Below are 26,095 nucleotides of genomic sequence, written 5' to 3' on the forward strand. Positions count from 1 at the left end.
CACTCTCTTGCACCATACAGAAAGATAAACTCAAAATGGATGAAAGATCTTAATGTGAGACAAGATTCCATCAAAATCCTAGAAGAGAACACAGGCAACACCCTTTTTGAACTCAGCCACAGTAACTTCTTGCAAGATACATCCACGAAGGCAAAAGAAACAAAAGCAAAAATGAACTATTGGGACTTCATCAAGATAAGAAGCTTTTGCAAAGCAAAAGGTACCGTCAGCAAAACTCAAAGACAACCTACAGAATGGGAGCAGATATTTGCAAATGACGTATCAGATAAAGGCCTAGTTTCCAAGATCTATAAAGAACTTATTAAACTCAACAGCAAAGAAACAAACAATCCAATCATGAAATGGGCAAAAGACATGAAGAGAAATCTCACAGAGGAAGACATAGACATGGCCAACATGCACATGAGTAAATGCTCCGCGTCACTTGCCATCAGGGAAATACAAATCAAAACCACAATGAGATACCACCTCACACCAGTGAGAATGGGGAAAATTAACAAGGCAGGAAACCACAAATGTTGGAGAGGATGCGGAGAAAAGGGAACCCTCTTACACTGTTGGTGGGACTGTGAACTGGTACAGCCACTCTGGAAAACTGTATGGAGGTTCCTCAAAGAGTTAAAAATAGACCTGCCCTATGACCCAGCAATTGCACTCTTGGGGATTTACCCCAAAGATACAGATGCAATGAAACGCCAGGACACCTGCACCCCAATGTTTATAGCAGCAATGTCCACAATAGCCAAACTGTGGAAGGAGCCTCGGTGTCCATCGAAAGATGAATGGATAAAGAAGATGTGGTTTATGTGTACAATGGAATATTACTCAGCCATTAGAAACGACAAATACCCACCATTTGCTTCAACGTGGATGGAACTGGAGGGTATTATGCTGAGTGAAGTAAGTCAATTGGAGAAGGACAAACATTATATGTTCTCATTCATTTGGGGAATATAAAAAATAGTGAAAGGGAATATAAGGGAAGGGAGAAGAAATGTGTGGGAAATATCAGAAAGGGAGACAGAACATAAAGACTCCTAACTTTGGGAAACGAACTAGGGGTGGTGGAAGGGGAGGAGGGCGGGGGGGTGGTGGTGAATGGGTGACAAGCACTGAGGGGGGCACTTGACGGGATGAGTACTAGGTGTTATTCTGTATGTTGGCAAATTGAACACCTATAAAAAATAAATTTATTATTAAAAAATAAAAAGTGAAAAACATTAAAAATAAAGCTAAATCTCTCTTCATCACTTCTTCGCAGTCCTCCCTATTGTACATGATTATTATCAGTTTTGTCTATTTTGAGGCAGAAACTATATGGGGTTGTTTTATGTACAAAGTATATGTATAACATAATGTCATGCTTTTAAAGCCTCATTATGTTTTCTTTTTTTTTAAATTTTTTATTTATTTATGATAGTCACACACACAGAGAGAGAGAGAGAGGCAGAAACACAGGCAGAGGGAGAAGCATGCACCAGGAGCCCGACGTGGGATTCGATCCCGGGTCTCCAGGATCGCGCCTTGGGCCAAAGGCAGGCGCTAAACCGCTGCGCCACCCAGGGATCCCTCATTATGTTTTCGAGATGGGTCCATATCACATATAAGCTCTTCAAAGGTAGTGGTCTGGTAGGATCTTGGGCATTATAAATGTTTACTATATCTGATGCAATTCAATTAAAGCAGCATCAAGGTATCTGGGCAAAGACATTGTCTCTTCTGCAAAGGATTTCATGCCTGGCTAATTCACTGAGCCTCTGTGATGGGTCAAATATTTCTGATGATATAGTAAGAACTTTGCTGTACTCTCTTTCAATTAAAAAAAAAAAAAAACTTTTTGGAGGGCATCCTGGGTAGCTCAGCAGTTTAGCGCTGCCTTCAGCCCAGGGTGTGATCCTGGAGACCCGGGATCAAGTCCCACATCAGGTTCCCTGCATGGAACCTGCTTCTCCCTCTGCTTGTGTCTCTGCCTCTCTGTCTCTCTCTCTCTCATGAATAAACAAGTAAAATCTTTTAAAAAAACTTTTTGGAAAAACATTCATGGGAAAGGGGAAATCCTGATCCTGGGAAAGTTCTCAAAGGGAAACTTTGAAGAAGTATCAATATTTCATACTTGCATCACACTTCTTACTTTGCAAAGCATTTCTAGAAATGCTGTTGAATAATCAAAAAATTCATATAGATATTGTTATTTCCACTTTACAAACAAGAAGCTGATGCTCAATAGATTAAATGACAAAAATAACAATTTGCAAATAACCAAGTTGGGACTTGAATTCAGGTTTTCTAGTTTAGAAAAAAAAAACAAAAATAAAAACAAAAACTTTTTGAATAAGGCTGCATGTCATAGTCCATGGAAAAAAACTATTTGCCATAGGATGTACCATTCTATTTTTTAATGGTTAGGAAACAAATTTAAATATGAGAACGGAAGGGAGATTTGCAGAAAGTGGCAGCAGACTTCAGTTTTTCAAAATTTCTTCAAACCACTCCACAGAAGACAGACAAAGCACCAGGATGGTAAAATCAAAACCTACAAACAACAACAAAAAGGTGATAAGGCATCTCACAAACTCCAAAGCATGCATAGATAAAGATAAATTACTGATAGCTCTAAGAGCCAAGTGGTATTAGTATCTGTCAGAGATAAATTAGAGAAGAGTAATAAGATGCTGACTGGACCCCAGAACAGGAGAAATCCTAACTATCAAACAGATACTCTAGGCAGCATAGGGAACCAATTCGCCAAAACAAAACAAAAAACAAAACACCTGAAATTAGAAAGGGTTTCTGACACTTCAGTTTTGGGGAGAGTGCAAGAGGTCAACTGTAAAGTGTGAAGGTACCAGAAAAGTCCAGGGACTACGAGTTTTTAAAATTAAACTTCCATGACAAAGTCTTATGTTGGGGAGAATCTGCTGGAAGTTATTCAAATTGACTAGGACAAAAAGGCAAAAAAGAAAGAGATTTGAAGTGTAAAAACCTTCAGTATTTCAGTAATTAAAATGTTATTTGCGGGGATCTCTGGGTGGTGCAGCGGTTTGGCGCCTGCCTTTGGCCCAGGGCGCGATCCTGGAGACCCGGGATCGAATCCCACGTCGGGCTCCTGGTGCATGGAGCCTGCTTCTCCCTCTGCCTGTGTCTCTGCCTCTCTCTGTGTGACTATCATAAATAAATAAAAATTAAAAAAAATAAAATGTTATTTGCCATTAGATTTTGGTGTCTTTACCATGTTTATGTAGTATCTTCATAGTCTCATGAAATTTTCAAAAATTGGAATAGCTGGTGAATTTTAACAATTTTTGGCATGTATTCTTATGTTCACTTTTTTTATCCTTTAAGTTTTGTAATGAATTATGATGATGCATTTCTTAATGCCAAACTCATGCTTATGTTTCTGGCATAAAATCTTTTTGAACATGGTATTTTCCTTCAATACACAAGATTTGTATTTCTTTTTTGCCTTTTTTATGATACTCATACTCTTTGGTTTTGTTTCTTATTTTTCTGGTAGCATAACTATGAAATCATTCCAAGACCAATGTCATGGCGATGTCCTTCTTCTAGGAGGCTTACAGTTTCAGGTCTTACATTTAAGTGTTTAATTCATTTTGAGTTGATTTTTGTGTATAATGTAAGAGTCCAATTTCATTCTTTTGCATGTAGATGTCTAGTTTTCCCAACATCATTTGATGAGGAGACTATTCTTTCCCAATTGTGTATTCTTGGCACCCTTGTTGAAGATCAGTTGGCCACATCAGTGTCAATTCCTGTTTCATTTGTCTGTGTATCTGCCTTAATGCCAGTATCGTATTGTTTTGAATACTGTAGCTTTGTAATACGTTTTGGAGTCAAGAAATGTGATGCCTCCAAGTTTGTTGCTCTTTTTAAAAATTATTTATTTATTTGTTTGTTTGTTTATTTATGAGAGGGAGAGAGAGAGAGAGAGAGAGAGAGAGAGAGAGAGAGAGAGAGAGAGGCAGACTCCATGCAAGGAGCCTGATGCAGGACTTGATCCTGGAACTCCAGGATCATGCCCTGGGCTGAAGGCAGGTGCTAAACCACTGAGCCACCCAGGGATTCCCCTGTTGTTCTTTTTCAATACTGATTTGGTGCCATCCCTCTTAGTATTGCTTTTGCTACATCTCATAAGTTTCAATGTGCTGTATTTTCATTTGTCTTGAGGTATTTTCTAATTCCATTTTTAAAAAGATTTTATTTATGAGAGAGAGAGAGAGAGAAAGAGGCAGAGGGAGAAGCAGACTCCCTGTGGGGAGCCTGATGTGGGACTTGATCCCAGAACCCTGGGATCAAGACCTGAGCCAAAGACCAATACCAATGTTCAACCACTGAGCCATTCAGGTGCCTCACTAATTTCATTTTTTAAGAGGGGAGAGGGGCAGAGGAAGTGGAAGAGAGAGAATCTTAAGCAGTCTCCATGCCTAGTGCAGAGCCCGACAAGGGCTTGATCTCAGAACCCTGAGATCACAGCCTGAGCCGAAATCAAGAGTTGGTTGCTTAACCAATGGAGCCACCTAGGTGCCCCTCAACTGTTTAAATTTAAAGTAATTACTGATAGTGAAGGATTTAATATTGCTATTTTGCTGTTTTCTGTTAGTCCTGCAGTTCTTTGGTCTGCCTTTTCCTTTCTTCTGTCTTCCTTTCTGTTTTGTTGAATTTTTTGGTATTGATATGTTGTAATTCCTTTCTTTTTTCTTTTTTTTTTTTTCCTTTCTTTTTTCTTTTGTAATTTCTACTGGTATTTTTTGTGGTTACCTTGGGGCTTACATAAAATATAGTTAGAAGAGTCTATTTAAAGCTGATAACAACTTAAGCTTAATCACATAAAGAACTCAACATTTTAACTTCTTCCCTCCCCCTACTTTGTTATTGCCATTGAATTAGCATCTATTCATATTATATCTTTTAATATATTTTTAGTTACTTTTAATACTTTAGTCCTTCAACTTTTATACTAGAATTAAAAATTACTTACTCATCACCATTACAGTGATACAGTATTCTGTATTTATCTATATATTTGCCTTTACCAATGAGTTTCATATATTTTTTTAAAGATTTTATTTGATTTACCCCAAAGATTCAGATGCAATGAAACGCTGGGACACCTGCACCCCGATGTTTATAGCAGCAATGTCCACAATAGCCAAACTGTGGAAGGAGCCTCGGTGTCCATCGAAAGATGAATGGATAAAGAAGATGTGGTTTATGTATACAATGGAATATTACTCAGCCATTAGAAACGACAAATACCCACCATTTGCTTCAAAGTGGATGGAACTGAAGGGTATTATGCTGAGTGAAGTAAGTCAATCGGAGAAGGACAAACATTATATGTTCTCATTCATTTGGGGAATATAAATAATAGTGAAAGGGAATATAAGGGAATGGAGAAGAAATGTGTGGGAAATATCAGAAAGGGAGACAGAACATAAAGACTCCTAACTCTGGGAAACAAACTGGGGGTGGTGGAAGGGGAGGAGGGCGGGGGGTGGGGGTGAGTGGGTGACGGGTACTGAGGGGGACACTTGACGGGATGAGCACTGGGTGTTATTCTGTATGTTGGTAAATTGAACACCAATAAAAATTATTTTATTAAAAAAATAAATAAAAATAAAGATTTTATTTATTTTTTCATGACAGACACACAGAGAGAGGCAGAGACATAGGCAGAGGGAGAAGCAGGCTCCTCTCCTGGAGCCTGATGCAGGATCTGATCCCACCGGGACACACCCTGAGCCAATGGCCGACTTTCAACCACTGAGCCACTCAGGCATCAGGAATTTCATATTATGCTATTGTGTTACTTTTTAACATCCTTTCAACCTGAAGAACTCCCTTTACCATTTCTTTTTAAGGCAGTTCTAGTAGTGATGAACTCCCTCAGCTTTTGTTTGGGAAACCTTTATCTCTCCATTTTTGAGGGATAATTTTGCCAGGTAAAGTAGTCTTGGTTGGCAGGATTTTTTTCAGTTTGAATATATCATGCAACTCCCTTTCAGCCTACCAAGTCTCCGAAAAACAACAACAACAACAACACACACACACACACACACACACACACACACACACACAAAAACACTGAGAGTCATAAATGTTCCCTTGTATATGAGAAATCACTTTTCTCTTGCTTCTTTCAAACTCCTCTTTGTCTTTGATTTTTGACAATTTAATTATAACATATCTCAGTGTGGCTATCTTTGGACTACTGTTTGGTGTTCTCTAGTTTTCATCAATCTGTATGTACATTTCCTTCTCCAGAATTGTAACATTTTCAGCTTCTATTCCTTTGAATAAGCTTTCTGATCACTTTTTAATCCCCTGTCCTCCTTCTGGGACTCCTATAATGTGTATATTGCTCTTCTTTATGGTATCTGCTAAGTCCCTTAAGATTTCATTTTCATTTGTTTTCTTTTTGCTCCTCTGACTGAATTATTTCCAAGGATCTGTCTTTGAGTTCCACTTATCCTTTCTTCTGCTTGATCTGGTCTGATATTGAACCCTTCTCGTGAATTTTTTAGTTCAGTTATTGTGTTCTTCAGCTCCATTTCTATTAAAAAATATATATATATTCTACTGCCATGTTGAAATTATCACTTTGTTCATGCATTATTCTCTTGACCTCAGTGAGCATTTTTATTATGGTTATTTTGAATTCTCCATTAAGTAAATCATAAATCTCCATTTCACTAGGGTTTATTTCTGGTGATTTATCTTATGCCTTTATTTGATACTTATCTGCCTGATTCTTTATTTTCCTTGACTCTCTCTGTTGGTGTTGGTGTTTTAAACAAAGCATGCACCTCCCTCAGTCATCATGGACTGGCCTCATACAGAAGACATCCACCGATCAGTCTGGCCAGAGATTCTGGGCATCTCTACAAACTCTTTACTTCCCCCAGGAACAGCAGAAAGCTGTGTTTTTGTCTCTTTGCTCTGTGCTAAGCCATAAGGAGGAGCTATGGCATTCCATCAGTCCAAACCACAATCTCTGTTCTTTGTCAGGTGGCTACATTGCATTAAATTCTCAAGGTTCCAAGTCTATAAGACTGATGCCAGTTTTAGAACAACCATGGAAAAGTTGGGACATATGATATATAAATTATTTCCTTCCTCAAGGAGAAGCCGAGCTGGGATTTTTCATCTTCTCACTCTGTGATGAGCAGGGGTAGATACTATGATGTCTATCAGTCCAAACTGCCATCTCTGTTCTCTCCCAGGGAAGCCAGACTGTGCAAGTCCCATCAGAGCTCCAATATTATGACAAAAGCATCCTCTGGAGAGCCCTCCCAGAAAATGTAGGTACTGGAAATGCAAATCAACCCCCTTCTTTCCTGTGGAAGAAGCTGGGAGCTGGGGTGTGTTTGTCTCTTTCTGATTATATAGCACTATTCCAGGGATAGGGATCCTGGCAAGAAGGTGTCCCCAATGTCCCTATAAGCTTTGTGAGTCTGGTTGCATGTTCACTTGGGGTACAGGAGACTTTCAATTAGTATCTTGATTTCTCAAAAAGAGAATCTGTGAAATGCTGCTGTATATGTTTGTTTCTGAGGGAAATGAGGGTTCAGGGTTTACCATTCTGTCATCTTGCTAATGTCCCCTTCCCCAATTGCTTATTGCAAAATTCCTGATTTTTTTCATCACTGATTTTTAGTTATTCAATGGGCATAAGAGAAAAATACGTACTTTCTGTAGGAAACAAAAATCATATGTATGTGTATAAAATATCAAACTTGTTTCTTTTAATTTTTTTATTGGAGTTCAATTTGCCAACATTTAGCATAACACCCAGTGCTCATCCCGCCAAGTGCCCACCTCAGTGCCCATCACTCAGTCACCCCAACCCCCCGCCCACCTCCCTTTCCACCACCCCTTGTCCATTTCCCAGAGTTAGGTGTCTCTCATGTTTTGTCACCCTCACTGATATTTTCACTCATTTTCTCTTTCTCTTTATTCCCTTTCACTAATTTTTATATTCCCCAAATGAATGAGACCATATAATGTTTGTCCTTTTCCAATTAACTTATTTCACTCAGCAGAATACCCTCCAGTTCCATCCACGTCGAAGCAAATAGTGGGTATTTGTCGTTTCTAATAGCTGAGTAATACTCCATTGCATACATATAACACATCTTTTTTATCCATTCATCTTTCGATGGACACCGAGGCTCCTTCCGCAGTTTGGCTATTGTGGACATTGCTGCTATAAACATCGGGGTGCAGGTGTCCTGGCATTTCACTGCATCTGTATCTTTGGGGTAAATCCCCAGCAGTGCAATTGCTGGGTCTTAGGGCAGATCTATTTTTATTTTTATTTATTTATGATAGTCACACAGAGAGAGAGAGAGAGAGAGGCAGAGACAAAGGCAGAGAAAGAAGCAGGCTCCATGTACCGGGAGTCTGACATGGGATTCAATCCCGGGTCTCCAGGATCGCGCCCTGGGCCAAAGGCATGCGCCAAACCACTGCGCCACCCAGGGATCCCCAGATCTATTTTTAACTCTTTGAGGAACCTCCACACAGTTTTCCAGAGTGGCTACACCAGTTCACATTCCCACCAACAGTGCAAGAGGGTTCCCCTTTCTCCACATCCTCTCCAACATTGGTTGTTTCCTGTCTTGTTAATTTTCACCATTCTCACTGGTGTGAGGCAGTATCTCATTGTGGTTTTGATTTGTATTTCTCTGATGGCAAGTGATGCGGAGCATTTTCTCATGTGCTTGTTGGCCATGTCTATGTCTTCCTCTGTGAAATTTTTGTTCATGTCTTTTGCCCATTTCATGATTGGATTGTTTCTTTGGTGTTGAGTTTAATAAGTTTTTTATATATCTTGGATACGAGCCCTTTATCTGATACGTCATTTGCAAATCTCTTCTCCCATTCTGTAGGTTGTCTTTGAGTTTTGTTGGCTGTTTCTTTTGCTGTGCAGAAGCTTTTTATCTTGATGAAGTCCCAATAGTTCATTTTTGCTTTTGTTTCTCTTGCCTTCGTGGATGTATCTTGCAAGAAGTTGCTGTGACCAAGTTCAAAAAGAGTGTTGCCTGTGTTCTCTAGGATTTTAATGGATTCTTGTCTCACATTTAGATCTTTCATCCATTTTGAGTTTATCTTTGTGTATGGTGTAAGAGAATGGTCTGCATGTGGATGTTCAATTTTCCCAGCACCATTTATTGAAGAGACTGTCTTTTTTCCAATGGATAGTCTTTCCTGCTTTGTCGAATATTAGTTGACCATAAAGTTGAGGTTTTTGTTTCTATTCTATTTTGTGTGTATACCATTCTCTATACTGATATTACTTACTATTACTTACTATACTGATAAATTCTGTGAGATATATACTATATTTAAAACTTCCTCTTAAATTATGTTTTTATCAGCTGTTCCTAATATTTCTAGTTTTTTAAATGTGTTTGGCAGTCGTGTTTTTTTTTAAAAAACTTATTTTGCAATAATTCAAAAGAAATTTCAAATAAGATAGAAAGGTCATATAAACCTTTCACTGAGCTTCTCTCCTTTGATACAGAAGAATATCACAACCAGGACACTGATATTGTTACAATGTGTATAGTTCTATGCCATTTTATCATATGTGTAGATTTTTGTAAACTACCACCACAATCCAGATAGAGGACTATCCTATCATCACAAAGTTCTCAGTCATGCTACCCCTCTATATAGTTACACTACCACTTCTTGCCCACCCCGCTATCCCTAAGCCCTGACAAACACTAATATGTTACCCATCTTTATAATTTTGTCATTTCAGAAGTGTTATACAAATGGAACCTTATAGTATACAACCTTTGAGATTGCATTTTTCGCTCACCATAATGCCCTTGAAATCCAGCTAAGTGTTGTGAATCAATGGTTCATTCCTTTTTGCTGCTAATACATGACATGGACTTACCACAGCTTAACCTTTCGCCTACTGAGCAACACTTTGGCTGTTTCCAGTTTTTGGCTATTACAAATAAAGCTGTGATTTTCTGTATATAGGTTTTCTTAAATATTTTATTTATTTATGAGAGAGAGAGAGAGAGAGAGAGAGAGAGAGAGAGAGAGGCATAGACACAGGCAGAGAGAGAAGCAGGCTCCATGCAGGGAGCCTGATGTGGGACTCGATCCTGGGTCTCTAGGATCACACCCTGGGCTGAAGGCAGTGCTAAACCGCTGAGCCACCTGGGCTTCCTCCTGAGTACAGTTTTTATGAAGACATACATTTTCATTTCTCTGAGATCAATATCTATAACCCTAATTGCTAAGCCATGCCATTTACTTATTTTTTTTATTACTGGAGTTCAATTTGCCAACATGTAGCATATCACCCAGTGCTCACCCTGTCAAGTGTCCCTCTCAGTGCCCATCATCCAGTCACCCCAACCTACTTATTTTTTTAAAGAAACTTTTCTAGAGCAGCTAAAAAATTTTATACTATCAGGAATGTATGAAAGATCTAGTTTCTCTGCATCCTTACCAACATTGGACATTGTGTCTTTTTTTTCAAATTTTAGCTGTTCTAATGGGTCTGTAGTGATCTCTCATGGGGCCTTAATTTGCATTTCTCTAATGCCTACTAATGTTAAGCATCTTTTTATGTACTTGTCTGCCATCCATATACCCTATTCAGTGAAATGTCTCTGTTTTTTGCCCATTCTCTAACTGGATTGTTGAGTAATGAGAGTTCTTTATATATTCTAGATGAGTCCTTTATCAGATATGTGTTTGCAAATATTTTCTCCTGGTTTTTAGCATGTCTTTTCATACTCTTAACAAGGTCTTTTACAAATTAAGAGTTTTAACTTTTGATGAGGTCCAATTTACGGATTTCTTTTATGGATCATGCTTTTGGTAGTATGTTTAAAAATTCCTCACCAGCCCTAGGTCCTGTTCTATATTTTCTTCTAAAAAGTTTTAAAGTTTTACATTTTACATTTAGATCTGTGACCCATTTTAAGATGATTTGTGTATGTGAAGTTTAGGTTGAGGTCTTTTGTTTTGTTTTGTTTTTTAATCTATGGTATATCTAATTTTCCAGCACCATTTGTTGAAAAGATTGCCCTTCCTCCATGCAGTTGCCATTACTCCTCTGTCAAAAACTAGTTGGCCATACATATATGGGTTCTCTTTTCTGTTTGATTGACCTATGTATTTTTCCCATCACCAAAACCAGTCTTCAAATTGAACAGAGTTCTTCCCGTATGTTATTCTTCTCCAAAATTATTTTAACTGTACTTGTTCCTTTGCCTTTTAGAAAGTTTATATTTCATAAATATATTTAATTTTTATTTTATATGTATATAAAACTTCCACATTATATACATATATCAAGTTAACATGTTATACACTTTAATATATATGCAATTTTCTTAATGAATTATATACCTCAATAAAGCTGGAGAAAGGGTAAAGAGAAAAAAAGACCAAAAGCTTGATAGAAAAAGGGGAAAAGACATGAAAAAATAACTGTTAGGAGATACAAAAATGTCCTTAAACATATTAAAACATGTCCAAATTCATTCAAAATTAGAAAAATACAAGTTATTTTTTTATTTTTTTAAATTTATTTATGATAGTCACAGAGAGAGAGAGAGAGGAAGAGACACAGGTAGAGGGAGAAGCAGGCTCCATGCACCAGGAGCCTGACGTGGGATTCGATCCCGGGTCTCCAGGATCACGCCCTGGGCCAAAGGCAGGCGCCAAACCACTGCACCACCCAGGGATCCCAGAAAAATACAAGTTAAACAATACTGAGATGCCACTTCTCACCTATTAGTTTGGTGAAAATTAAACTCTGTGACATGGTAACATATCCTGTTGCTTACAATGTGGGAAAATAGGCACTCTAATATATTGTTGATGGGAATGCAACTGGAAAAACCCTTTGAAGGGGAATTTGGCAATATCAAACAAAGTTCATCTACAGTTAGAGACACTGCTTCCCCATTTTGTGGAGAAAATTGCTTCCACAAAAATATATATGTGCAAAATTATTTGTTGATGTTGTGTGTAATTTCAAAATAATGTAAACAACTGCAAAGTCCATACGTAGAAGAGTGATTACATAAATCATATCCACAAAATGGAATACTATGCAGCTGTAAAAAAGACATAGAATGAGGAAGATCTCATTGACCTGCTATGGGATGATTTACAGGATGTATCTTTAAGTTTAAAGAAGAAAATGCAAAATTTTATGCTACATTTATATAAGAAAGGGAGGATATGGGCACCTAGGTGGCTCAGTTGGCTAAGTGTCTGCCTTTGGCTCAGGTCATGATCCCAGGGTCCTGGGAACAAGCCCTGCATCAGGCTCCCCACAGACCTTATCCTCTCTGCTTCTCCCTCTCCCTCTGCCCTTTCCCCTGGCTTGTGTTCACTCTCTCTCTCATGCCCTCTGTCTCTGTCTCTCTCTCAAATAGAATCTTTAAAAAGAAAAAAAAAAGAAAGAAAGGAAAGAAGGAAGAAAAGAAAGAAGGAAGGAAGGGAAGAGAGGAGAAGATACAAGAGAATATACATGTATTTGCTAATTTGTGCAGAAAGAAATACAGGAAAAATAAACTAAGTACTATTAAGATTGGTGGTTGGGAACTTGGTAGAAAGAAGTAGGTCATGGAAGCAGATTAAAGGCTCAAGGAGGTGTACTCTGCATATTTTTTGGTATACTACTGAGTTTTAGAACCGTGGTAATATTTCACAAGCCCTCAAAGTCATCATCATCATCCAAAATGCGGGGGGAAACCCAAAATGAAATATGAACAGTAACATACAAACTTAACTGTATTCGAAATGAATAATATCATCATACTGAGTAGGTCTAGATAGAGAAGTACTAACCCAAATAATGTGAGAAAACATTATTTTGACCTCATAAAACTAGGCTGATGAGAAAAAAGAACAGAGACATGGGTTAATTATTCTAATACTTTACATGTATTCTAGGAATAAGACAATAAACATACCGGGAATAACAAAGAAAAAAAGAAAGAAATAAAAAGGGACTGGAGGTTTGAAAAGGGATGAGTGGTACAGAGTAGGAATGATACAAAATGTGACCTACACAGAGATCCACAAACCCCTGCTCTGGAAACCTTTCATTTCAATGACTCAAAAGAACAATGAATGACAGGAGGGGAAGACTTCCATGAGGACTGGGACTAAAGGAAGAAAGTTATACCTTTTTCTTTTCTTGGGGCCTCATCCTGAGTCATAGTACTGGCAGGACCTATGAAAGTTTCCTCTCCTTGGTATACTCCTCTATGAAGACAGCAGGAACTCAGTTAAGAGGCACTAACACTGTTGTGCTTTGATGAAGGTTGCAAAGTAAGGACACTCTGAGAAGAGAGAGCACAACAGGAGTAGAAAGAACCACAGTCAAACGACAGATATCATATAACTCTCAGGTAGAAGCAGCTATCCTTGCAACAGGCAGCAAAGCTTTGAGCTTTAGCTAAACAACTGTGTCACTGGCAAAGATTTGGATCTCAGGGAAGGCAACTAAGACATGGGTGCAAGACTATCAGTTGTTTCAACTGGGCCATGACAATGACAACCCTAGTTACTTTGCCTCCCTTCTGCCCTTCCTTCTATGAAATCAAATGGTCACAAGTAAGGTTAGGATGATTTTTCTTCCAGGAATTCCTGAATGGGGCATTTGAGAATGAGCCCTTCCTATACTGAGTTGCACATAATTTTATTGCTAATAGTAACTATTCTTCAAGGAATGCATTATAAATGAAAATCTCTTTATTATAGAATAGGCATCCCTAGCAACTTGATAATATTCAAAGGACTGGAAGAAAAAGCAGAAAAAGTGTCCTATATCCTGCTCATACAAGGAAAATGGCCTATTATTAAATTGAAGCAAAAGAAAGGATTATTTATCAAGAAATTCCCTGTTTATACACATCAAAATGGGATACTGGGTTGGACATGCCTTTTATTCAGGACAACTGTATGTTCAGGGGGTGACTTGCATTCTCTTTTGACTATCAGCACTTGCTCAGGGCTACAAAGGGAGTCCTGACTTTATAGGACACTGTCTTTGGCATCAAGTCTAAATATACTTCAAAGAATTTTGGGCATATATTTTTCTTTTTTTTTTTTTTTTTTTTTTTTTTTTGGGCATATATTTTTCATCATATCTTTAAAATCTGGTTAGTCTTGTGCAGTGAGTGGAGATAAACAAGAGGAGTTCTTAATCACTTCACAATTTCAGAGCAAAATAGAACCCTCCTCGGTTTCAACAACCTTATGTGGCCACTCTCCAAGTATGCAGCAATGTTTATTGTGGTTGACAATTTGCAGTTCCAAATGTGGAATAATAATGTCACCAAGACAAACAGATGGTAATGGATATTCCTGTTAACAGGTACATGAAGGAATTAAGTGTGACAATATTACTTATTGGGTTGAAGATATGGACAGAGAGAAACTTAGTGAAAATCTTCCTGAATTTGCAAGAAATACTTCAAAATTTTATTTTATTTTATTTTTAAATTTTATTTATTTATGATAGTCACAGAGAGAGAGAGAGAGGCGCAGAGACACAGGCAGAGGGAGAAGCAGGCTCCATGCACCGGGAGCCCGATGTGGGATTCGATCCCGGGTCTCCAGGATCGCGCCCTGGGCCAAAGGCAGGCGCCAAACCGCTGCGCCACCCAGGGATCCCCTACTTCAAAATTTTAACTGCTAGAGAGCCTGGCATCTTTTGAGAAGGGTGAAGCATAATGTTGCTCATATGATCATTAGCCAAAATCTTGGGAGGTACCAGAGTCAGAGTCATGCATTTCTTAATAGTATCTGTACTGCTAAGAATTCTCTTTTTTTTTCTTTTTTTTTTTTAATTTATTTATGATAGTCACAGAGACAGAGAGGCAGAGACACAGGCAGAGGGAGAAGCAGGCTCCATGCACCGGGAGCCCGATGTGGGATTCAATCCCGGGTCTCCAGGATCGCGCCCTGGGCCAAAGGCAGGCACCAAACCACTGCGCCACCCAGGGATCCCCTGTACCCCTGTACTGCTAAGAATTCAACCAGCGTTGAATCTTTCTGTCATGAAAAGATACCACATTTCGCAGCTTTTATGGCTTATGAGCTTGGCCAAAACTTGGGAACAAAGCATGACTATGACCTACAAGTGTCATTGCCAGAACCTCTGTCCTATGCATGAATTTCTTACTGTCAAATGGACTTCAGCAATTGTAGCTCTGACTACTTCCCCTAGCAATTGCATAAGCACAGAGACTACCTTTTAACAAACCTGAGCTCTGGCACTCCCTTGGAAAGTCATATTGTAAAGGGAAAAAAAAGACACTAGGAAAGGAAAAGAATGTGATTGTGAGTATCTTGAATATTAAAAGGATCACTATTGTCTGCCCTCATGCCAGCTGAAGAAAGGTTCAGATTATACATCTGGGATCCTTCTACAAAACCTGAAAATTTCTAAACCTGCTGCCTCAGAGTAGATGAGTGTGACCTGTGAACACTGTAATGGCATCTCCAGGTGATGCCAGATAGATATCTACAAGCAAGATGGCACTCCTTACAAAGAACAAGGTTACTGTTACCAGGGCTGATGCTGAAGCATCAGTGTGTTAAAATTTTTGGAAAGGGCACAAAGGTTACCTGGAAAGCTGGTATCATTACATAGAATACCAAAGGGGGCAGGTTTGAAAACTGTGGCAGTCAATCAAAAGGGATGACTAACATCTTTAGTAAGTACAAGGCCAAAGACACAAAATGTGAAAGGCTGTTGACTGAACTGAAAAACATCAAACGCTTACCCAGTTCCCCATGTAGGACATGTAGTATTGGAGAGCAGAGTTTTGTAAAGCCATAGACAGAAATGATGAGAAGAAGATGAAGGATGGTACCCGACGTGGTCTACAGAAGATCCATATTAATCAAACCTGCTTAGATACCACTACACTCCACTATGACTACAACCTGGACAAATGTCATGGAGGGGTATTCACAAAAATTTTAAGAATGTCACTGTGTCTACATCTATACCCCTCCTACATGTGAATCAAAGGGTTATAGGGACAGTTTGAATAGTGGCCCAACTCTACATGTTCCCTCTGACTCTCAGTATGACAAAAAGCTAATAATCCTAATCTGGATCTTGCCTAGCCTTTTACTATTTCTCATTGCTGTTATCTTTTTGTTTACTTACATCCACTGAAGATCTAACAGCAGTGTCACTGCAAAAAATTCATCAAAGCAAGATTAACAAACCTGACAAACATTTGATAATTGCCTTCTTTCTGGTAATAAAGCTGAATATGAAGTCACATTAAAAGGCCTTTTTTTTTTTAAAGATTTATTTATTTGAGAGAGAGGGAAGGGTAGAGAGAGAAAGAAAGCGTAGAGGGAGAGGGAGAAGCAGACTCTTCACTGAGCATGAAGCTTGATGTAGGGCTCAATTCCTCCATGTGGAGATCATGATCTGAGCAGAAATCAAGAGTCAGACGCCCAACTGAGCCACCCAGGCACCCCACTAAAAGAAATGTTTAAGAATTGGACTGGACTCTGTAGCTTTGATGTCCCTCAAGTTCTAGGGAAATAGGAATTCTTCCTTTTTTCCATCTGTCTCTCCAAATGTTGAATAATTATTCATTTTAAATTAAAAGAACTTAAAGCAGCTCCTTATATGAAGCAATCTTTCTTGTTCTGTGCCATCCAAAAATCAGGTTTCCAGAGATACGGGGCAATGAGAGGCCTCAAGATGTGATCTTGACATAACAAGGAGAGTTCATCCTCCATAGTAAGGCTGAAGTTTATGACCTTGAACTTAAAGAGCTATTACTGAGCACCCTAACATTTCTACAGAGAGTTCCTTCAAAATGATCTCTGGAACTTATGATTCAGAGCACCCATTGTAATCTATTCTGTCAATCTGCTCTAATCTTAAGGATTTTTCCTTAGATCAAAGGAGTATGTCAGATGAGAAGTATCTCATTACTAGCTCCAGGTGTTTTAGATGATTCTCATTCCAGTCACTTTGTCTACTTGGCTTTCCTCTTCATTTTTGCATCACAGTATCTATTGCTCTGGCCTCAGCAGATTGGCTTTGTTCATAACTTTTCTTTTTTATATTTATTTATTCATGCGAGACACACAGAGAGAGGCAGAGGCATAGGCAGAGGGAGAAGCAGGCTCCTCACAGGGAGCCCGATGTGGGACTCAATCCCGGACTCCAGGATTACGTCCTGAGCCAAACGCAGATGCTCAACCACTGAGCCACCCAGGCATCTCATGGCTTTGTTCATAACTTAACTGGAGAGGACAAACATCACTTGCTGTTTGATTAAAGAAGGAAAGGGGTACCTGGGTGGCTCAGCTGGTTAAGTGTTTGACTCTTGGTTTCAGCTCAGGTCATGATCTCAGGGTGCTGGTATAGAGTCCTGTGTCAAGCTCCATGCTCAGTGCAAAGTCTTCTGGTCTTTCTCCCTCTGCTCCACTCCCTGCTCTCACTCTCTCTCAAATAAATAAATAAAATCTTTTTAAAAGGAGGAGGAGGAGGAGAAGGTAGAGGAGAAGAAGAAGAAATGGATTAGACATTTCTACTGTTGAATGAGGCTCTGCAGTCTGGGAATCTTTTCTTTCCCAAAAGGTTCAAATTCTACTTACTAGCCATTCATTCACTTACTCATTCATTTATGCTATAAATATATATTGAGCACTTACCAGTAGGTTAAACCATGTAAAATTGACGGTATTAGGCCATTTTCACCTACAAAAATGGTAATTTCATATGGTCCAACCTAATTCTATATCCAGGCACTATGAAACCTACCTTTAGATTTCTGCTTATAAATGAGAGGTGAGAGTTTTTGATACCTAAAATTTCTTTTAATCCTGATTTCTTATAAATATTATTATCCCCTGTAACTTCACAAGATTGGCCTTAATTTCCTAGAGCAGATAGTCCCTACTGTCAAGACTTAGAACAGTACTGAACAAATAAGAGACTAGGGTGTGCCTGAGGATCCCACCATCAGTTTTTTGGTAGTTACTGTTCTACTTTCTTCTGAGTTTCAAATACTCTTCAAAGAACTGAAACCTAAGACTTTCTTTGTCCAACCTCAAAGGGAATAACAATACTGGCAAAATATGACTGCGTGCCATCCTACTTACCCCACAACCATGGCTGGAGTAGAGAACCTGAAATGGCACATATAAATAACAACCTGGAACTTATCTAGAAGAGATTTAAACAAATCTAGTATTCACTGAGGTGACAGGAGTCTATCTCTTAGAAGGACAGTGACTTCACCTCCCTGAACAAAGACTTTTAAGAATCACTAGTGAATCTGAGAATAACAGAGAGACCCTGCTCAAATCAAGAAGAAAAGCTACTAACCACAGCACTACATCCTCTTTCACTTCCATAGTTTAAGGCATGGTTGGAAAAGACTTGAGATGTTATTCCCCAACACTCTTCTCAGTCCATTAGTGTGGAGTAATTCCAGTACCTGGATGTTCCAGTATTACAGTTTCAAAGGATGGTGGAGGGCTAGTAGCAAAAGTAAGGGTAGACTCCATTGTATCTAGGCCCCTGCTATAGAATCTCTTCTGTGAGCATAATAATGGTGTTTGAGTGTCTGCATCACGCCGAGCCTTTTGCTTTAGTTGGTAGAACTTGTACTGGGTCCAGCCATATACTCCACAGTTGAGCAGACCCTGGGATGATGCTGTTAGAGCCTGGAGGAGATGAAGTGATGGAACCCATCCTTCAGATTTTCAAAGATCAAGGGAATAGTACCCGTTCCCCTTATTTATAAAGCATTGTTATATCTCCTATATCTCAAACATCAAGATCTGGTGTCAGTTTTTTATATTTGTCTAGCTCTTCCTGAACTTACTCTTCACACTGTACCTTGTTACGGATGACTGAGACCTGGTCATATTTCTTAGCATATACATAAGGGAAACGAACTGGTTTCAATGCTCTTCCTTATTACCGCCATTTCCCAGGCGAGGCTTGAGAACAATGCCCAATCAGTATAATCAGATAACCCAAAAAAACCTTAAGTCTGATGAAAGAGGTAAAGTGAGAATCATTCTATTTCTGTATTCCTCTTTCCCCGTTTACCTAGAATAGCTAATTTATCCCATTCAATTCATCCTGAATGGGAGAAAATCACCACTATCAGTGTTTCATAAAAAACATTATCTGGTAGATCTTGTCTTTTTGTTACCCATTCCTAAAAATAACACCAATAAGATGAAGTTAACTAGAGATACATATGCTCTGGAATGCATGGCAGCACTTTCACAAAAGTATCTGCTTTGTGAGGAAAATTTCACATTCTTCATAACTGAATATAAATAATACATTTTCTCTTTTGCAACACAGAAATAAATATGCTAAGGGAAAAAACTGTGCTTACTGCATAATGGCAGTATAAGAGAACAGGATAAGAGGGTGTGAGAAAAGATGTTGAAGGTGTTACCTGGAGAACACAGAGGGCCATGTGAAGCTTCATGTCCTGTGGCTTAGTTAGCTTTATGATCATCAGAATGACAACTGTGAAAACACAAAGTATAAATCTTCTTGCCAGCCGCACCTGTTTGAGCATAAAATTCCCAAGTCTACATGCCTACATACTGTGAGAAATAAAGCTATAGGCATAATAAAGACTAAGAATGAGATTAATCAGTTACATAAACCACTGGGCCTTCGGTCTACAACTTCTATTCCTCATTGACTAAACTTTGCAGGTTATTAGTGTAGCAATGATGATAAGACACACTATGGGAAGATAAGTTGCACTTCTTAGCATTTCAGAATTTATCAAGCTCTTTCATAAGCATTATCCGATCCTCACTACACTTTGTGTAGTACAAAGGACAGGTGTTAATACCTCTGAGTTCTATCAGGATGTTTCCTCTCTTAGGTTTCATTTCATGTCCAATTACCTTAATGTCTAAAACACAGGAAGAAAAAGAAGAAAGTGGGACCAATATAGATTTTACAGCTGGACAGGAATTTTACAAATTGCAGTCATCCTTCTTGGTGAGACCATTTTGCTTGATCTGAACCCAGTAGGTGCCCTCATCATTCATTACCTGGCTCTTTCCCTTAAGATACCTACCTGGACCCCAGCAGCAAAAGAAAGCCACTGGGTAGAAGCGAACTCGCTGCTCCACAATATGAATCACTGCCCACTGTTCACTCCCCAGGAAGCCAGTTGATTTTACAAACTTCTTATACAGAGTCTGGGCTTGGATAAGTAAGACCTAAACATGGGTACAGCAGTGAGTAGTTTGCCTAAGGCTTGGCCAAACTTCCCAGCTCTAGCTTCCTATTGTTGTAGAGGGATCACTTCTCTCAGGATCTGAGAGCAGAAAATTTCATTCTCCTGTCTTTGCCATCAAAGACTGGCTTTTTCTGAAAGAAAATAATCTTCAGAGTCAACTTTTTGCTTGCCCAAGGGAAATGGACAGATAGCCAAACCTGTGGTTACAATGTTCAATACATAAACTTTACATCAACCCTCAGGCTTTTTTTTCCTAAGTGAGGCTAATCACAGAATGTATGGGAAGTCAAAGCTAAGATCTAACCAGACCCTTTTTAAAAACACTTCACTAGAGATTGTGTTAGAAAGTATTCTGTGCTTAATACCCTTAAAAGAAACACTTTACGGGATCTCTGGGTCGCTCAGCGGTTTAGCGCCTGCCTTTGGCCCAGGGCGTGATCCTGGAGTCCTGGGATGGAGTCCCGCAACGGGCTCCCGGCATGGAGCCTGCTTCTCCCTCCTCCTGTGTCTCTGCCTCTCTCTCTCTCTCTCTCTCTCTATGTCTATCATAAATAAATAAATAAATAAATAAATAAATAAATAAATAAATAAATCTTAAAAAAATTCTTTTAAAGAAACACTTTAGCACCATGGCTGAGCTTAAATTCTCAACTCTAAGCAAAAGAAGTTTTAAGAAGTCTCTTTTTGACCTTAGATGGAAAATAGATAGTTTTCCCCTTCCATTTGGGGGCTATTCAAATAAGATTAAGTTAATGAAAAAAATATATAAATCAGTTCAGAAGTCCAACAAACTCTTTATGGGGAATAAATTAGGCAATAATCTTGGTACAAATCTTGGTAACAAATCTAAAATTTTCCCTAATAATCTAGACCCATTTTCTAAGTTAATAAGCCAATTATTTAATTAAATTTAGCCATGTAATTTCCTTTCCCTACATACACAGAAATCAAAAGGAGGCTTTTACTTATTTGGGAATATTTATGTCTAGTAGAATCAGTTCTGATTCTAAATGCCCACTGAAGCTTGAGTTATTTTTTTTTAAGATTTTATTTATTTGAGAGAGAAAGAGCATGGGACCATGAGCAGGGGGGAGGGGCTGAGGGAGAGGGAGAAGCAGACTCCTTGCTGAGCCAGGAGTCCAACTCTGGGGCTTGATCCTAGGACCCTGAGATCATGACCTGAGCTGAAGGCAGACACTTAACCAAATGAGCCATCCAGGCACCCGAAGCTTGGGTTATTTAAAGAGGCAAACAAGGAAGGGACAGCCCTGGTGGCTCAGAGGTTTAGTGCCGCCTTCAGCCCAGGGTGTGATCCTGGAGATCCAGGATCAAGTCCTACGTCAGGCTCCCTGCATGAGGCCGGCTTCTCCCTCTGCCTGTGTCTCTGCCTCTATCTCTCTCTGTGTTTCTCGTGAATAAATAAATAAAATCTTTAAAAAAAAAAATAAAGAGGCAAACAAGAATCACCAGGTGAGGCTCTGAGATACCTGCCTCTCTTGTCATTCAGTAGAACATCAAAACCATCCTAATATAAACTATTCATTTCACCCTCTTTACAAAGATGCTGATTTGAGCCAAGCTATCTCTATAACTTATTTTTAAGTTGTCAAAGGAAATACTCCATAAATTGATTTGGTACACATGTGCCAGCTGTGCCAGCAAAACAAAACATATCTGTGGGATAAATCTGGTCTGCAGGCAGTTTGTAATACTTGAACTAGCATGTGAAGAGAGGAGAAAATGACACTGAAAAGTAGATATGGCAAATAAAAAGGCATATTCGCTTGTGTGCTGATTTTGTACTATGCATTTATGTGTAAATAACATACTGTTACACGGCAAATTATTTTAACTGTACATCATTCTGATGATGTTAAATGAGTATTTAGTAAATGCCTAAGCCACTTTAATCCCAGTTAGACATAGCATAAATGCACATATAGAAAAGAAACCTTCTTCATTATTTGGAAAATTATCAAATTAAATCAAAGCATATTTCCTGTGTTCTGGAGTGTTAGCCTGTATAAAGGGTATACTTGATATATACTAGTTTTCTGGTGTGGTCTTCCATGAGGATCCACAGGAACATATATTAGTTAGTTCTAGGGTGAGCATAATTCTCACCTAGTGAATATAGACTCTTTCCCCACTAATCGTTTAATTTTGGGAAGCCCAAATACTGAGGTAGTAATTAAACTATCAATATCTCTTAGCTACCTTCTTAGTTCTGGGACTTTAGGAAATGTCTCTCCATCCCATTTTTCCCAGGCCCTGGAAATACTGCCATATCCCTCCAAATTCCCTTTTTCTAGAAAGGCATACCACAATGGTGAGGAGGCTGAGGAGAAAGCTGGTCAGGAAAATGGTGATCCCATAAAAATAAAGTGCACTACAGACTGATGTGTTGGCAGAAGGCAGTTCAGCCATGGCTGATGGTGAATACATCAGAATACACCTAGGAAGAGAATCAATGGACAAGAGTACTACTACGGATACAAGACTAGAGAGATACGAGAGATACCCATTTGGTACAACAAAATTTAATAAGTATGCAAATTTTACTTATCATTTTGCCAACCCTTGCCCATAATACCTTAGTCCTTCTCATATACACATTATCTTCCAGTCACTTTGCATTGTATTTCTACTTATGTATTTTTTGACTCGATTATACCTTGTTCTATAGACTACACCAAATTTCCATATTACCTTGTTCCAAATACAAACAACTTGGCCAGAATGTATGTAGAAAGTCTTTTCCATATCTCTATATGAAAAAGAAAAGGTGTAGTCTACCATTAAAATGATAGATTTGATCCTTGCTTACCTGTGGCTCTGGGTGAAGTTGTGGAAACATTCACTGATATTGCCCAGACAGAATACAGGTATCATCAACAGCAGAGGTATCAGGCTGGGAGGAAAAAAAAATATCAACCTAATATTCAGATATTTTTATGCTCTTTCCCCTTCATAAAATACTCTGTTCTTCTCTCAATTCCATCACCCCTCTACTCTCCACAAATACACACCCACCCACCCTCACACACATTTAATTTCTTCAAGAAAAGTGCCTCAAAAACTTTATGTATACTTCTTGTCCAACTGCTAGGTAAATGGAGTGGAGAATGCATTTCATATCTAAATTAATGAACCCTAACAGACAGTCTTTGGGTGTGGGTCAAAGTGAAAGGAAAAATCTAACAAGGAGTTCTGTGCTAACATTCTATGACAACCAGGAATAGCTTCATTTTCATCAGCCCCTTCCTGGGAGCTTTCTCAAGGTATACATTTAAATAATCCATTATTTATCTAGCTAAATATAGCCAGGTCCCTATAAGATGAAAAGACCCAGAAATAAAAGTTACAAACTCTTAACATCAACTCTGATAGGACTACTACTTTAGATGAGATCCAGACCCTTTGGGGGGTAAATACTTTTAAGACTCACCCAATGTGTTATAAAGGTAGATGAGATCTTGAAAGCCATCTGCTATAACTCTTTATGATATAAAAAGGGATTAGAAGTCCAAAAACTTAAAGGGAAATATTTGTTGAAGGTCACATAGAGTTAATGGCAGAATTAAGGCTAAAATGCAAATCTGTAACTTCAAACTGCTTGCTTTTTCTATCTGGGAATATGGTACCAATGATCCTATGTTTGTTGCTTCCAACTCAGGCTCTGTGAGGACCTAGGAGTGATAGACTCAATGGAAATAAAAGGCACTGTCCTCCTATTTGTTCCCACCTGGACCATAATAATGAGTTTACACCTTTCTAGAATGGAAAGCAAAAACCTTACCTTGACAAAATGATGGCTATTTGACCAATGTGACAAGTATAATCTATAACCTGTGAAAAGAATAAATACTAGTAAAGTCTTAGAATATTGTCAATCATAGTATAATAAATATCTGGTCATCACATACCACTTGAATAAACAAAAATCCCCAAGAGCCACCTTGCTTCTGTCAAACAATATTTACTACAAAATTCAAATAAATAGATAATTCCTGGGATGCCTGGGTGGCTCAGCGGGTTGAGCACCTCCCTTCAGCCCAGGGCGTGATCCTGGGGTCCCAAGATCGAGTTCTGCATCAGACTCCCTGCACAGAGCCTGCTTCTCTCTCTGCCTGTGTCTCTGCCTCTCTGTGTGTCTTTCATGAATAAATAAATACAATCTTAAAAAATAGATAGTTCCTTAGCATGGGAGACAAGAGAATTTTATCTGTATTACTATATTCTAAAACATACAACAACAGCCACAAAGAGAGCCTGTGGAAAGTACCCTAAAGTAAGACTTGGATATCACAATAAATTCTCTTAAGAATAAAGGTAAGTAGAAAAAAAAAAAAGAATAAAGGTAAGTAGGACTCCTCCCTGTTCTATTAATGGTTCAATCTATGCTCTTTTAGATCCAGGGAAGTGTGGACTTTTCCAACCTTATGGGTGGAGTAGCAGTCTATGTATAAGATGACCAGCAGAAAGCTTAATAAGCCAGGACTAGTATAATAGAGAGGGGTTATATAAGCCCCTTGGAAATAATACCCATGAGACTCTAGAAGAAAGAACATTCCAAACCCCCCAGCTATGTTAGACACTGAAAAATAGCTTACAGAAAAATGTTATCTATCCACCGGAAGTTTATGGTAAAAGACTTTGAACAGAACACTTTAAAGTGAGAATAGAATAGAAAATAAGTTTTTTTCTGTTCTGAGGTAAGAGTTTATATTATATTCTAGAATGGCATTGTTAGGAATCAATAAGCATTAAGTGAGCAATTAATCAATAATCAGAGGTGGGTAACTGATTTGCCCTAAAAACTATGGATCAGGAACAGTAAATGATTTCAAGTAAGATAGCCACTGCTGACTCAAATAAAATGCGAAAAAAGTAAAATTCGTCTTTGGTGATCTCTTCCACCTACGTCCCTTCATCTCTTTTTATTCTATCCTCTAGATGTCTATTCTATCCTCAGGCTAACCTGTGTTTAATTCTCGTTCTTACCTTGCTGTCAGTGAATTTCTGATTAAAAAAAAAAACCTTACTGATAATAGTTTAGGGCACAAGTCTTGCTAGGATATTTAAAAGAGAACTCAAAATGAAAAAAAAAATTTCAAGATTCCTGATATAAAGCTATGATGACAGAATAAAAGGCAGTGAGGTTAAAATTTGGGGTTGGAGTCTGTCTTCTTGGAACGATAGCATGAGTTATAAAGTACAGTATGTGCATTTCTATGCAAAGAAAACAGTAGAATGCCATATATAAGAGCTAATCTTATGTCCCTCCCTCCCCTTCCTTCAAAGATTAATTTGTTTTCCTCAAGCCTCAGAAAAATATCTCCTCATGTTGTTCCCATTCTTGGCTTTTGGTCTCATCATGGTAACTTCTTTAGAGAATGACTCTGTAGCCAAATAACATCTCCCAAATTCCAGTCTCTTAGAGCTTGTGAGTGAACGAATAGAAACTTGAAATACTAGCCATATAAGGCTGTTGAATTTTTTTAGACATTGATCTCCTTGAGGGAGGGAAATGAACAGTTTTTTGTAGTATCTTCCAGCTCTAGGATTCTAGGATCGTGTAGGCAAACATATAAAAGGATATATATATACATAGATAGATAGATAGATAGATAGATAGATAGATATAGATAGATAGATAGCCATTAATAAATTGTAGGAAACTGAGAAACTCTACAAGTTTAAAATATAGAAAAGTAATTGTAAGTGTTGGCTCTCCAGAGGTAAACGAGAAAAAAACACCAGAATATAGTCCTGTGTTATACAATGTG

At 38.5% G+C, this 26,095-nt stretch overlaps 1 protein-coding gene across 13 annotated transcripts in view; it reads right to left on the bottom strand.

The window, feature by feature from the left end:
• The window catches only part of TMEM116 (transmembrane protein 116), a 138,575-nt gene that overhangs the window by 22,014 nt on the left and 90,466 nt on the right, over positions 1 to 26,095 (bottom strand). For 3 of the 13 annotated variants that reach the window (XM_072802561.1, XM_072802562.1, XM_072802560.1), the window contains 7 exons: positions 24,106 to 24,155; positions 23,134 to 23,217; positions 22,629 to 22,761; positions 20,142 to 20,286; positions 19,500 to 19,573; positions 18,519 to 18,747; positions 2,366 to 2,554 (listed from right to left, as the gene is read on the bottom strand). In XM_072802561.1, coding sequence (XP_072658662.1) covers positions 2,484 to 2,554; positions 18,519 to 18,747; positions 19,500 to 19,573; positions 20,142 to 20,286; positions 22,629 to 22,761; positions 23,134 to 23,217; positions 24,106 to 24,155 — 786 coding nt within the window. In that variant the 3' untranslated portion in view covers positions 2,366 to 2,483. Of the gene's footprint in view, positions 1 to 2,354; positions 2,555 to 18,406; positions 18,748 to 19,499; positions 19,574 to 20,141; positions 20,287 to 22,628; positions 22,762 to 23,133; positions 23,218 to 24,105; positions 24,156 to 26,095 lie in introns of those variants that run through there. The other 10 variants (XM_072802567.1, XM_072802566.1, XM_072802565.1 and 7 more) reach the window with 9 other exon arrangements.

The sequence above is a fragment of the Canis lupus genome, chromosome 27, assembly GCF_048164855.1.
Source record: "Canis lupus baileyi chromosome 27, mCanLup2.hap1, whole genome shotgun sequence".
NCBI lineage: Eukaryota > Metazoa > Chordata > Mammalia > Carnivora > Canidae > Canis > Canis lupus.